The 12,429-nt window shown below is 49.9% G+C and overlaps 1 protein-coding gene across 1 annotated transcript in view; it reads right to left on the minus strand.

Moving 5' to 3' along the window:
• The window catches only part of LOC116966827 (SUN domain-containing protein 2-like), a 32,732-nt gene extending 23,126 nt beyond the window's left edge, over nucleotides 1-9,606 (minus strand). The window contains exons 1-4 of the mRNA XM_033013167.1: nucleotides 9,407-9,606; nucleotides 8,458-8,636; nucleotides 6,657-6,725; nucleotides 4,518-4,611 (exon numbers count right to left, since the gene is read on the minus strand). Coding sequence (XP_032869058.1) covers nucleotides 4,518-4,611; nucleotides 6,657-6,725; nucleotides 8,458-8,636; nucleotides 9,407-9,528 — 464 coding nt within the window. The 5' untranslated portion in view covers nucleotides 9,529-9,606. The remainder of the gene's footprint in view (nucleotides 1-4,517; nucleotides 4,612-6,656; nucleotides 6,726-8,457; nucleotides 8,637-9,406) is intronic.
• Nucleotides 9,607-12,429: the final 2,823 nt, after the last annotated feature.

The raw sequence follows: 12,429 nt of genomic DNA on the forward strand, positions 1-12,429 counted from the left end.
GCACCTATTTTTCTATGTTTTTTCTTTGTTTCTAGTGGGTTTATCTGGGGTAGTACAAGTGGGTTGGCCTGTGGTGGGTTTACCTGGGATACAATAAATGGTTTATCATTTTTTAAGTTTAGTTTAAAGACACAGCACAGAAACAGGCCCTTCGGCCTACCGAGTCTGCACCGACCAACGATTCCCGCCCACTAACTCTACCTGCACAGACTAGTCATAGAGTGATACAGTTTGGAAACAGACCCTTCGGCCCAACTTGCCCACACTGACCAACAATGTCCCAGCTATAGTATTCCCACTTGCCTGCGCTTAATCCATATTCCTTCAAACCTGTCCTATCCATGTACCTATCTAACTGCCTTTTAAAATGATGGGATAGTCTCAGCCTCAACTACCTCCTCTGGTAACTTGTTCCATACACCCACCACCTTTTGCGTGAAAAAGTTACCTTTCGGATTCCTATTAAATCTTTTCCCCTTCACCTTGAACATATGTCATCTGGTCCTCGATTCCTCTACTCTGGGCAAGAAACTGTGTATCTACCCGATCTATTCCTCTCATGATTTTGTATACCTCTATAAGATCTCCCCTCATCCTGCTGCGCTCCAGCCTTCTCAACCTCTCCCAATAGCTCACACCCTCTAGTCCTGGCAACTTCCTCGTAAATCTTCTCTGAACCCTTTCAAGCTTGACAATATATTTCCTATAACATGGTGCCCAGAACTGAACACAATATTCTAAATGCGGTCTCACCAATGTCTTGTACAACTGCAACATGACCTCCTAGTTTCCACAATCAATACTCTGACTGATGAAGGCCAATGTGCCAAATCCTTTTTGACCACCTGATCTACCTGCGACTCGACCTTCAAGGAACCATGCACCCGTACTCCTAGATCCCTCTGCTCTACAACACTACCCAGAGGCCTACCATTTACTGTGTAGGTCCTGCCCTTGTTCAATGTCCAAAAATGCAACATCTCACACATCTCTGTATTAAATTCCATCAATCATTCCTCAGCCTACCTGGCCAATCGATCCAGATCCTGCTGCAATCTTTCATAACTATCTTCACTATTTGCAAAACCACTTATTTTTGTATCATCAGCAAACTTGCTAATCTTGCCCTGTATGTTCTCATCCATATCATTGATGTAGATGACAAACAGTAACGGGCCCAGTACCAAACCCTGAGTCACACCACTAGTCACAGACTTCCAGTCCGAGAAGCAACCTTCCACCATCACACTCTGCTTCCTTCCATGAAACCAAGTTGCTATCAATTCAGCTATCTCTCCTTGGATCCCATGCGATCTAACCTTTCAGTGCAGTCTACCATGCAGAACCTGGTCGAACGTCGTACTGAAATCCATGTACACAACATCTACAGCTCTGCCCTCAGCGACCTTTTTGGTCACGTCTTCAAAAAAATCAATCGGATTTGTGAGACACGACCTCCCACATACAAAACCATGCTGACTATCCCCAATCAGCCATTGCCCATCCAACTGCCTGTATAACCTATCCCTCAGAATACTCTCTAGTAACTTTCCAGCTGCAGATGTTAAGCGCACCGGCCTAAAGTTCCCAGCATTTTCCCTGCAGCCCTTCTTGAAATGAGGCACAACATTTGCCACCCTCCAGTCTCCCAGCACCTCTCTTGTATTTAAGGACTACTCATAAATTTCAACCTGGGCTCCCGCAATTTCCCCTCTAGTTTCCCGCAATGTCCTCGGATATATCTGTTCAGGTTCCGGAGATTTGTCTGCCTTCAAACACGACAGTACCTTCAATACTTCCTTGACGGTAACACAGACTGCTCTCAAGACACTTCCATTGACTGCTCCAAGTTCCTCCATCCTACCGTCCTAGCGGAGCTGGTCCTTAGCCTCAACAACTTTTCCATTGACTCCTCCCTTTCCTCCAAATCCAAGGCGTAGCTATGGGCACGCGCATGGGCCCCAGCTATGCCTGCCTCATTATAGACTATGTTGAACAATCTTTGTTCGAGGTGTACCGTGGCCCTATCCCCAAACTCTAACTCCGCTACATTGATGACTGCATTGGTGCTACCTCCTGCACCTATGCAGAACTCACTGACTTCATCCATTTCACCACTAACTTCCATCCGGCACTCAAATTTACCTCAACCATTTCCAACATCTCCCTACCGTTTCTAGACCTCACTATCTCCATCGCAGGTAACAGACTACTGACCGACATCTACTACAAACCCCCATTGCTATCTGGACTACACTTCTTCCCACCCTGCTTCCTGTAAGGACTCTATCGCCTATTCCCAATTCCTCCGTCTAGGCCCCATCTGCACCCGGGATGAGGTGCTCCAAACCAGGGCATCGTAGATATCCTCATTCTTTAGGAAATGGGGGTGCCCCTCTTTGACTATAGATGAGGCTCTCACCAGGGTCTCTTCTATATCCCGTAGCTCTGCTCTCACTCCTCATCCCCCCCACTTGTAACAAGGACAGAGTTCCCCATTGTCCTCCCTTCCACCCTACCAGCCGTCACATATAACAGATAATCCTCCGACATTTTCGCCACCTCCAACGGGATCCCACCACTGGCCACATCTTCCCATCTCCTCTCCTTTCGGCTTTCCACAGAGGCCACTGCCTGGCCAATTCGTCCCTTCCCACCCAAACCACCCCCTCCCCTGGTACTTTCCCTTGCAACTACAGAAAATGCTGCACTTGTCAATTTGCCTTCTCCTTTGACTCCATCCAAGGACGTATGCAGTCTTTCCAGGTGAGGCAGAGGTTCACCTGCACCTCTTCCTTTCTTCTTCCCGCCCCCCCCCCACACCCCCCCCCCCCACTCCCATATCAGTCTGAAGAAGGGTCTCGACCAGAAATGTCACCTATTCCTTCGCTCCATAGATGCTGCCTCACCCGCTGAGTTTCTCCAGCATTTTTGTCTATCTTCCGTCCTACTGTCTTTCACCTCGGTAAATACAGAAGAGAAATATTCATTGAGGACCTTGCCCATTTCCTGTAGGTCCACACAGATGTGACTGCTTTGATTCCTGAGAGGTCCCACTCTCTCCTTTTCTCCCTTATGAATTTATAAAATCTTTGTTGCTACCCGCCAGAACTATCTCCTGGCCCAATTTTGCCCTTCTGATCACCTTTTTCAGTTTACTCTTTAGTTCATGAAACTCCTCCAGTCAACTTGAGTAAGACCTTCAACCTGCTCCAGTCAACTTGAGCGAGACCTTCTCTCATACCCTCAAAGTTGGCCTTACCCCAGTTGTGCATTTTAACACATGGACCCTCTCCGTCCCTATCCATAACTATCTTAACCCTAATCGTCCTGTGGTCACTGGACCCAAAAGGCTCCTCCACACACACTTCAATAACTTGCCCTTCCCAATTTTCCAATACTAGATCCAGCATTGCCCTCTCACTTGTGGGGGCCTCCACACACTGTTTAAGAAAACTCTCCCGAACACTTTTGAGGAATTGCACCCCATTTAAATCCTTCACGCTATGATTTTCCCAGTCTATATTGGGAAAGTTAAAATCCCCTACTACAACAACCTTATTTGACCTGCAGCTGACTGCAATCTCCTGGTACATTTGTTCTTCTAATTCCCGTTGACTATTCGGGGGTCTGTAGTACACCCGCAACAAGGTGATCATCCCTTTCTTGTTCCTCAGCTCCACCCATATAGCTTCACTAGACGAACCGTCCGTAATGTCACCTCTGAACACTGCCTTGACATCCTACTTAACCAACAATGTAACCCCCCTCCTCTTTTTCCCCACGCCTGTCTGTCCTGAAGCTCCTGTACCCCTGGAACATTGATCTGCCAGTCCTGCCCCTCCCTTAACCAGGTTTCAGTCATGGCTACAACATCCCAGTCGCTCGTACCTATCCATGCGCTCAGCTCATCTGCCTTACCCATCAGACCCCTTTATGTGCAGTTTAAACCAACCCTCCTTCCTCGTTCTCTGCCTTTCACCTGCCTATTCTGTCCACTAACCTTCCCCACACCACCCTCCATACCAACTTCTAGCCTCTCACGTGTCTCTGTCCTGTACGAGATCCCCCCCCCCCCCCCCCCCCCCCCCCCCCCCCCGGGCCTAGGGACAATTTACAATTAAACTAAGCCAATCAACCTACAAACCTGTACGTCTTTGCAGTGTGGGAGGAAACCGGAGGTACCGGGAAAAACCCACTCAGGTCATGGGGAAACATACAAACTCTGAACAGACAGCACCCATAGTCAGGATGAAATCTGGGTCTCTGTTGTTGTAAGCGTTGTAAGGCATTGTCGGCTACAGTGAGAATAGGCTGTTCTATGGAGAGTGTACCTGTAACAGTGAGAGTGGGCTGTTCTGTGGTGGGTTTATCGGGGGTTCAGTGTGACTGGGTGTCCTGTGGGAGGGTGTGTTTAGTACAGAGGTGGGGAGGAGATGGAGGAGGCAATGGGGATGGGTGACTTTGCTTCAGTTAACCAGGTGGAGGAAGGGAGTCTGGATCCCAGGAGCACGTACCTGGACAGAGTAAAGACATCGATCAAGGAGATAGCCGTTGTTAACTGGTACCAGGCTGTGCCCAACCACCAGTACACCAGGTGCAGAGCTTTTTCTGAAAGAGTCAGTAACACAACATTAGACAACGTTGGGCCCCGATGCTTCCCATCAGTGGAAGCGGAGAGAGCTCAGACTCTCAAAGGCTCATTTATTGTTACATACACCAATATATGGTGGAGTGAAATTCGAGTTGCCATTGCAGCACACTAATAAGAATACAACTTAACATTATAAAGGAATTTAACATAAAACATAAAAACATCCCCCCACAAGGGTTCCCACTGTGAGGGAAGGCACAAAGTCCAGTCCCCATCCCCTTGTCCACCCATAGTCGGGCCTATTGAGGCCTCCGCAGGCCTACGGCGGCCCGATGTATCAGGCCCTTCTCGCCGGGTGATGGTGCTCCTGCGTCAGGAGAACCCTCTCAGTGGCTTGAGATACCTGGGACGGCCGCTACCTTGCCAGAGCCGCGGCTTCCGAAGCCAACAGGCCGTGCTGGACGGAGCTCCACCACTGGCGATCTCGGCAAAAGATCCCAGGCTCCGTGATGTCAAAGTCAGCGCCGTTCCAACACGGAACCCACTGATACTGTGGAACCACGTGAGGCTGAGAGACCTGTTCCCCTGCAGGGACCACCACAGAAAGTCCATCGCAAGGTGGTGGCAGGAGAACCCAGGGGAGCTATAGGGCACCAGAGAAAAAATAGGTAGCAGGGATATCAACAGGATTACAGCACTGATGGGGGTACTCCAGAGGCCACGACGGGCTGAATGGCCTCCTTTTGTGTCCAGACCAAATAAACGGGAGATTGTCAATGACACTTCCACCGATCGGTGCAGGGATTATCACCTTTCAACACAGAGATCCAGGACGACAGTGAAACTAGTACAACGACTAAGGAGGGGGAGGGACGGAGAGAGAGGGTTACTTGAAGTTAGAGAAATCTAGATGGGCACGTCTGCTGATCCAGGCCCGTACAAAGCTTTTCAAAAAGGGGGGTGGCATGACAGGATTACAACATTTTATGTGAAATAATGTGCATGCAGCGCACATCACAAGCGGGAAGCCGCTCGCGTCCGGGTTCCAGGTCCCGCTTAAAGGCCCTGAAAGCTCTGGGGTTTTAGATGCTCTCTGGTGCATTCTGAGCCTTATTTTGGAGCATTTTTGCACCAAATTTATGTTAGGCCGTTAGGCGTCACCACACACACACCTTTAGTGCATCTATAATGGTCCTCCTGACCTAACAACTTCACATCAAATCAACTTCAACATGAAATAGTGATGTGACTACAACATTTAGTTCAACTTCAATTTCCATCATGAAAATTGAAGTGAAACTAAATGGTACATTTACATTCTATGATCGCTTTCAAACTAATCTATTTTACTGTCATACTGTTATAACAAATTCTAGTTCCATGATGACTCATAAACAAGATCACAAATCACATTTTGAATTCTCAAACATAACGTGATTGTGAATAATTGCGTGCCAATTTTTTTTTTCTCTCAGAATTGTTTTTTTACTCTGGAAAAAAAGGTGGTGCGATCGCACCCAATGCACCCCCCCCCCCCCCCCCCTTCGGACGACCATGTGATCACCACAATGCTGTGTGCGAGCTTGGCCACGATCCACCACGTTACACTACATTTCAAAAGTGTCCTCGGTGCCACACAGCTGGGGAAATCTAAAGGAGATCCTATTCTTTAATCACCCCAGTGTCCCTGGAGCACAAACTAGGCCTCCCTTAGGTGTTACAACATGACTTCAGTCAGGATCGAGTAACCGAGCATTGACAGTCAGTCGTCTCGTGACTCTATGGTCCTCTCGGCAGCTCACCACTCATCTCAGTGAGTGACCCAGTCAGGCTGAAGAAACACACTGGAGGACCGAGCTGGAACCCTCCGCACTGACTGTGGTCCTACTTGCACGAACAACACAGCACTGGGGACCAGGCCTTCTGCAAACCCTGGGAGTTTAAGGAGGGAGCAGCGGGCTGTACCTCACCACTGGGTCCAGTATCAGCAGGGCACTGGTTGACTGGAGCAGAGTTTTGGGGCCATGGACCACAGAAGGGGGAAGATTAGTAATGCATGTACCTGGAGACAGCAGCGAGATCCAGCCCCACAGCTTGGCAAGGGGAGAGAACGATTCAGAGTAAGCCAAACCTGGGGGGTGGGAAAGAACAGCAAGATGTCAACAACGCAAACCTCTCTCTCAAGGTTTACAATGTTCAAAGGGCCACGTGGCCCAATGTTTGTGCTGCTTTTCACAAAAGCACCATGCAACTGATCGGCCCACGACTCAACTGTTAGTGTGCGGGGATCGCTGATCGGTGCAGACTCGGTGGGCCGAAGGGCCTGTTTCCACACTGTATCTCTAAACTAAACTAAAGGAAGGATGTCAAAAGCTTAAGATAGACACAAAGTTCTGGAGTACCTCAGCGGGTCAGGTCAGGCACGGAAATAGCTAGGAAAATATGGAGGGGACAGGAGGGACACAATTCTTAGGCGGCTGCGCACGCAAGCGCACACTCATACACACTCGCGAGGCTTCGGAGGCTCAATCCAGTGCTAAATGCAGCTCAACTCTGCCTGTCTCGCCGGGTTAACCTACAACCCTGCCTGGACTGACGGGACACCAGCGCTGCTTCTCCGCGCTGGCTGTAAACCTGGGCCACATTTCCCGCAAGTCCAGGCAGGACTGTAGGTTAACCCGGCGGGACAGACAAAGTTGAGCTGGGTTTAGCGCTGCTTCTCTGCGCTGGCTGTGGGCCTGGGTGCACCGCTCCCGTCTGACTCCCGACGTCTCTGGCACTCGGGTGGGGACGGGACACGCCGGAGAGCCGGGATCGATCTTGGCTGCGGATGAGGCGCAGGTCTGTGCAGAGTGTTTTGCAAAGATTATAGGGTGGAGCTATAATCTTTGGTGTTTTGGCACGTCTCCCTCCTCCAATCACCGCACTCTATCCTCAATCCCACCCCGCCTCTGACAGACACCTCCCTCCTCCAATGATCGCGCTGAATCATCATCCCACCCCCATTGCCTGCTGACCGACGTCTCTCTCGTCCAATCGGCGCCCTCGATCATCAGTCCCACCCCCACTGTCTCGTGGAAAGCGGAGATTTCAAGGGTTTTAAAATCCGGATTACAAAAAAATGGAGGGGAACGACCACCTCCTCTCAAAACAGAGGGGGGCGTGTGTCCCCTGGCCCCCCCCAGGATTTCCACCCCTGGGGCAGGCAGCATCTCTGTCTGAAAAAGGATGGGTGACTTTTGGGTCGGGACCCTTCTTCAGACTTCAAGCCTAAGAATTGATTTAGTTTCTAGAATTACAGCAAAGAGTAATAGGTGATAAGTGATAGGAGGAGAATTAGGCCATTCAGCCCATCAAGTCTACTCCGACATTCCATCATGGCTGAACTATCTCTCCCTCCTAACCCCATTCTCCTGCGTTCTCCCCGTAACCCCTGTACTAATGAAGAATCTGTCTATCATTTTTTACACAGAGAAAATCATTTTTTACACAGAGAGTGGTGAATCTGTGGAATTCTCTGCCACAGAACGTAGTTGAGGCCAGTTCATTGGCTATATTTAAGAGTGAGTTAGATGTGGCCCTTGTGGCTAAAGGGATCAGGGGGTATGGAGAGAAGGCAGGTACAGGATACTGAGTTGGATGATCAGCCAGGATCATATTGAATGGCGGTACAGGCTCAAAGGGCTGAATGGCCTATTCCTGCACTTATTTTCTATGCTTCTATCTCTGCCTTAAAAATATCCACTGACTTGGCCTCCACAGCCTTCTGTGGCAATGAATGCCACTGATTCACCACCCTCTGACGAAAGAAATGTGCCGGTGCCCTGCTTCCATCGCCCGTGCTGCCAGCCCTGGACACATACCGACGGGCTCCTGACAGTTGCTGCTGCCGCCGAGGTGCAGAGAGCGCTGAGAGTGCTGAGAGCGCTTGGAGGCGTTGCTGATGTAGCTACTCAGACTGTTGACTGAACTGTTAGACGGTGAACGTTTGACGCCAGGCACAGGTCCCGGCCACTTGCTGTTTGACCTTTTCTTGTGCAACCTGAAACGATAAAGGGCAACGATTTAGGACGGAGGCAGAAAGAGAAAGAGAAGCCAAAAAGTAACGATGATAAAGGAAACTGGCCATTGTTAGCCGTTTGCTAAGTGAGAATGAGAAGCTGGTGCGACTTGGGTGGGGGAGGGTTGGAGAGAGTCGCTTGTCAGAGCTGGGAAAGGGGGGGGGAGAAGATTGTTTCACAGGGGGAAGGAATATCATGACTCTCTCCCTCTCCCCCTCCTCAAGGAACTGCAGATGCTGGTTTATTAAAAATAAGTCACAAAGTGCTGGAGTAACTCAGCGGGTCAGGCAGCCCCTGTTCACGTTCCCTCCAACATCCCTCATGAGCCCATCAATCGAATGGCTTCATCAACAACGTATTGGCACGGCAACCCTGTCCTTGACCTATGGAAGATATACCCTACATCCTATCATCCTCCACCTGAGATTCCAAGCAGGAAAGAAGAGGCTGTTTGAACTTTCCTTGAGTTTTTGTCAAGAACTTTTTCCTGTAGGGAAAGATTCAGTTGGGGTTGGGGGGAGGAGGGAATGGGAGGGAGGGGAGGGGGGGGGGGGGGAATTGGGAGTTGGGAGGCAGGGCTGGGGGAGGAGAGGGTAGGGGGGGAGAGTTGGAGTTGTGATACACAGCTCCCTGAGTGAGGTACTAGGGTGGAGGCTGCATCTTTACTGTTAGAAAGGAGCATAGCTTAGAGTGGAGAGAACGAGAGGGAGGGGGTGGGGGAACGAGCCTAGAGAGAGTTAATGAGACTTACTTGATGGGAGTCTCCTTGTAAGAGGGAGCACCGGATTTGACGGAGCTGCCGCTGCTGCTGAAGGTGTCGTTGCGGGGCTGGTAGTAGCCGTTGCCGGCCAGACGGGGACTGCGGCGAGACATCCTCACCGTAGCACCACAACCCCGAGCCTCAGCCCGAGCACGGCACGTCGAGTCTTCCGCACAAACTGAGCAAAGAGAAAGACAGTGTGAGGGGCAGCCCTGCACTGGGTACTGGCACCCTGCTTGCTGGCCCAGAGAGGGAGGGGGGTGGAACACATTGCTGTCATCCTACACACCCTCCCTGCACATGGCAGGGCACATGGTATTGGAGGTAGAGTGCTGACATGGGTAGAAAATTGGTTGGCAGACAGGAATCAAAGAGTAGGGATAATCATAAACTGTGATGTGGAGAGGATGTTTCTAGGACCTCAGGTCATAGCCTCGGAATTAAAAGACGTTCCTTTAGGAAGGAGATAAAGAGGTATTTCTTCAGTGGAACTCATTGCCACAGAAGGTTGTGGAGGCCGTCAATGGATATTTTTAAGGCCGAGATAGGTAGATTATTGATTGGTACGGGTGTCAGGAGTTATGGGGAGGAGATGGGGTTAGGAGAAAGGGATAGATCAGCCATGATTGAATGGCGAAGTAGACTTGATGGGCCGAATGGCCCAATAATTCTCCTATCACTTATGAACTAATGAAACTAGGGTACTGTCCAATTCACCTCCACCCCATTGCACACATTGGACAGTCTCTGGAACTGATGCGCTACAATGCTGAACTATATTCTGCACTCTGTATCTTCCCCTTTGCTCTACCTATTGAACTTGACTTGCCTTGATTGTATTTATGAATATTTTTTATCTGATTTGATTGGATAGCTTACAAAACAAAGCTTTTCACTGTACGCCAGCACATGTAACAAGAATAATGCTAAACCTGAGGTACAGAAAGGATCCAGGTGCCTTGGCCCATCGAGTCCATACTGACCATCAATCTCCCTTTCATACTAGTTCTATGTTCATAAGTTCATATGTTCGAAGAGCAGAATTGCCATTCGGCCCATCATTTACTACACCATTCAATCATGGCTGATCTATCTTTCCCCAGAATCTCCATTCTCCCGCCTTTCCCCATAACCCCAAAGCTACCTCATTTTCACATCCACTCCCTTACACACTAGGGAAAATTTACAGAGGCCAATAAACCTACAAATCCGCACGTCTTTGGGACTAGTTATAACTAGCTGTATCAAGTGTCTATAACACATGGCTGCCTGCGCCCGCTGCCTGAACGGAAGATAGTCACAAGTGCTTGAACAATCACCAATCCTCCTGCCCCTCGCTCTTCCCCCACTGGTCTGCAAACCCATTCCATTTCCATAATTTCTCCAGTTTCTTTGAGAAGTTTCACCGGATCTGCTTCCTTCTCTGTTTCAGAGCAAATCTGACCGAAAACCAAGAAACCCAGAGGCAGCGCTGGTTGTTTCCAATCACTGTAGAGTTTAGGTACAGCACGGAAACAAGCCTTCGACCCACCGAGTCCACACCGACCAGCAATCCCCGCACATTAACTCTACCCTACACACACTAGGGACAATTTTACATTTATACAAAGCCAAATAACCAACAAACCTATATGTCTTTGGAGGTTGGGAGGAAACGGAAGATCTCGGAGAATCCACGCGGTCTCGAGGAGAACGTACAAACTCTGTAACTACAACCTGTAGTCGGGATTGAACCCTGGTCTCTGACGCTGCAAGCGCTGTAAGGCAGCAACTCTACACTGCGCCGCCGTGCCACCCTTTTAAACCTGCACTGTCAACACAATGACTTTGTCGTCCTTACTCACGACTTCTCCTCACTCACTATCCTTTGTGATTTTACACATCTCCACCAACTCCTCCTAGTCACCCCCACCGGCCTGCCCAAATGGTTTGTGTAGGAAGGAACTGCAGATGCTGGTATACACCAAAGATGGACACAAAATGCTGGAGAAACTCAGCGGGACAGACAGCATCTCTGGAGCGAAGGAATAGGTGACGTTTCCAGTTGAGATCTTTCTTCTGACTGATGTCAGGGGAGTGGAAGATATCCTTATCTATACACTTATAGATTTCCTTGTCTATACACTTCCTTATCTATGTACCTCCCACTCCCCTGATATCTGTCTGAAAAAGTGTCTAAACCAGAAATGTCACCCATTCCTTCTCTCCAGAGATGCTGCCTGTCCTGTTGAGTTACTCCAACATTTTGTGTCTATCTAAGACAATACAGGGACCAGACAATCCAACTGGAACCAAGTGGAGCTTTACAGCCCCCACCTGGCTGTGAGCCCATAAACAAGGCTTCCTCAACAGTCTAAAGGGCCTGTCATACTTAAGCATTTTTTTTCGGCGACTGCCGGCATCCGCCATAGTCGCAGCAGGCTGACGAAAATTTTCGACATGTTGAAAATCCAGCGGCGACTAGAGAAAGGTACGACTCTTTGGACGACTATTCACGACCATACAGATGTCACGTGTCGACAGGTCTGGAGCCATGGAAGGGAGAGGCTGTGCTGTGGTCTGGGGGATGGAGAGGACGAGGCTGCGGCCTAGTCCTTGCCCCAAGTCCCGCTCCTCTCTCTCCCCAGGGGTCCGGAGCAGCAGCCCCCTGGACCCCACACCGGCTCGAACCCAGCCCAGGGCCCGGTGCCGTGCTCAGAGCCCAGTCCGTGTCTATGTCCGCTCCCCAGCGCCCAAAGCTCTGGCCTGGCTACAGCCCCGGGGCTCGGCCCACACCAGGCATCTTCACCTTGCCTCTTCTTTCCCTTCTCCTCCCTCAATCACCTCTCCCTCCCTCAGTCCCTCCCTTCCTCCCTCCATAACCCTCTCCCTGCCTGTTCCCCCACTCCTCATCTCTACCCTATCCCACCCCCCCACGATTTTTTATGTAAACGAGGTTCGGATTCCCTGTGTGACGTTATTGTGAATGAAAACGGAAGAATTTTAATGAAACAGATTGTGTTTAGAATTTTATG

The sequence above is a fragment of the Amblyraja radiata genome, chromosome 38 (genome assembly GCF_010909765.2).
Source record: "Amblyraja radiata isolate CabotCenter1 chromosome 38, sAmbRad1.1.pri, whole genome shotgun sequence".
Classification (NCBI taxonomy): Eukaryota; Metazoa; Chordata; class Chondrichthyes; order Rajiformes; family Rajidae; genus Amblyraja; species Amblyraja radiata.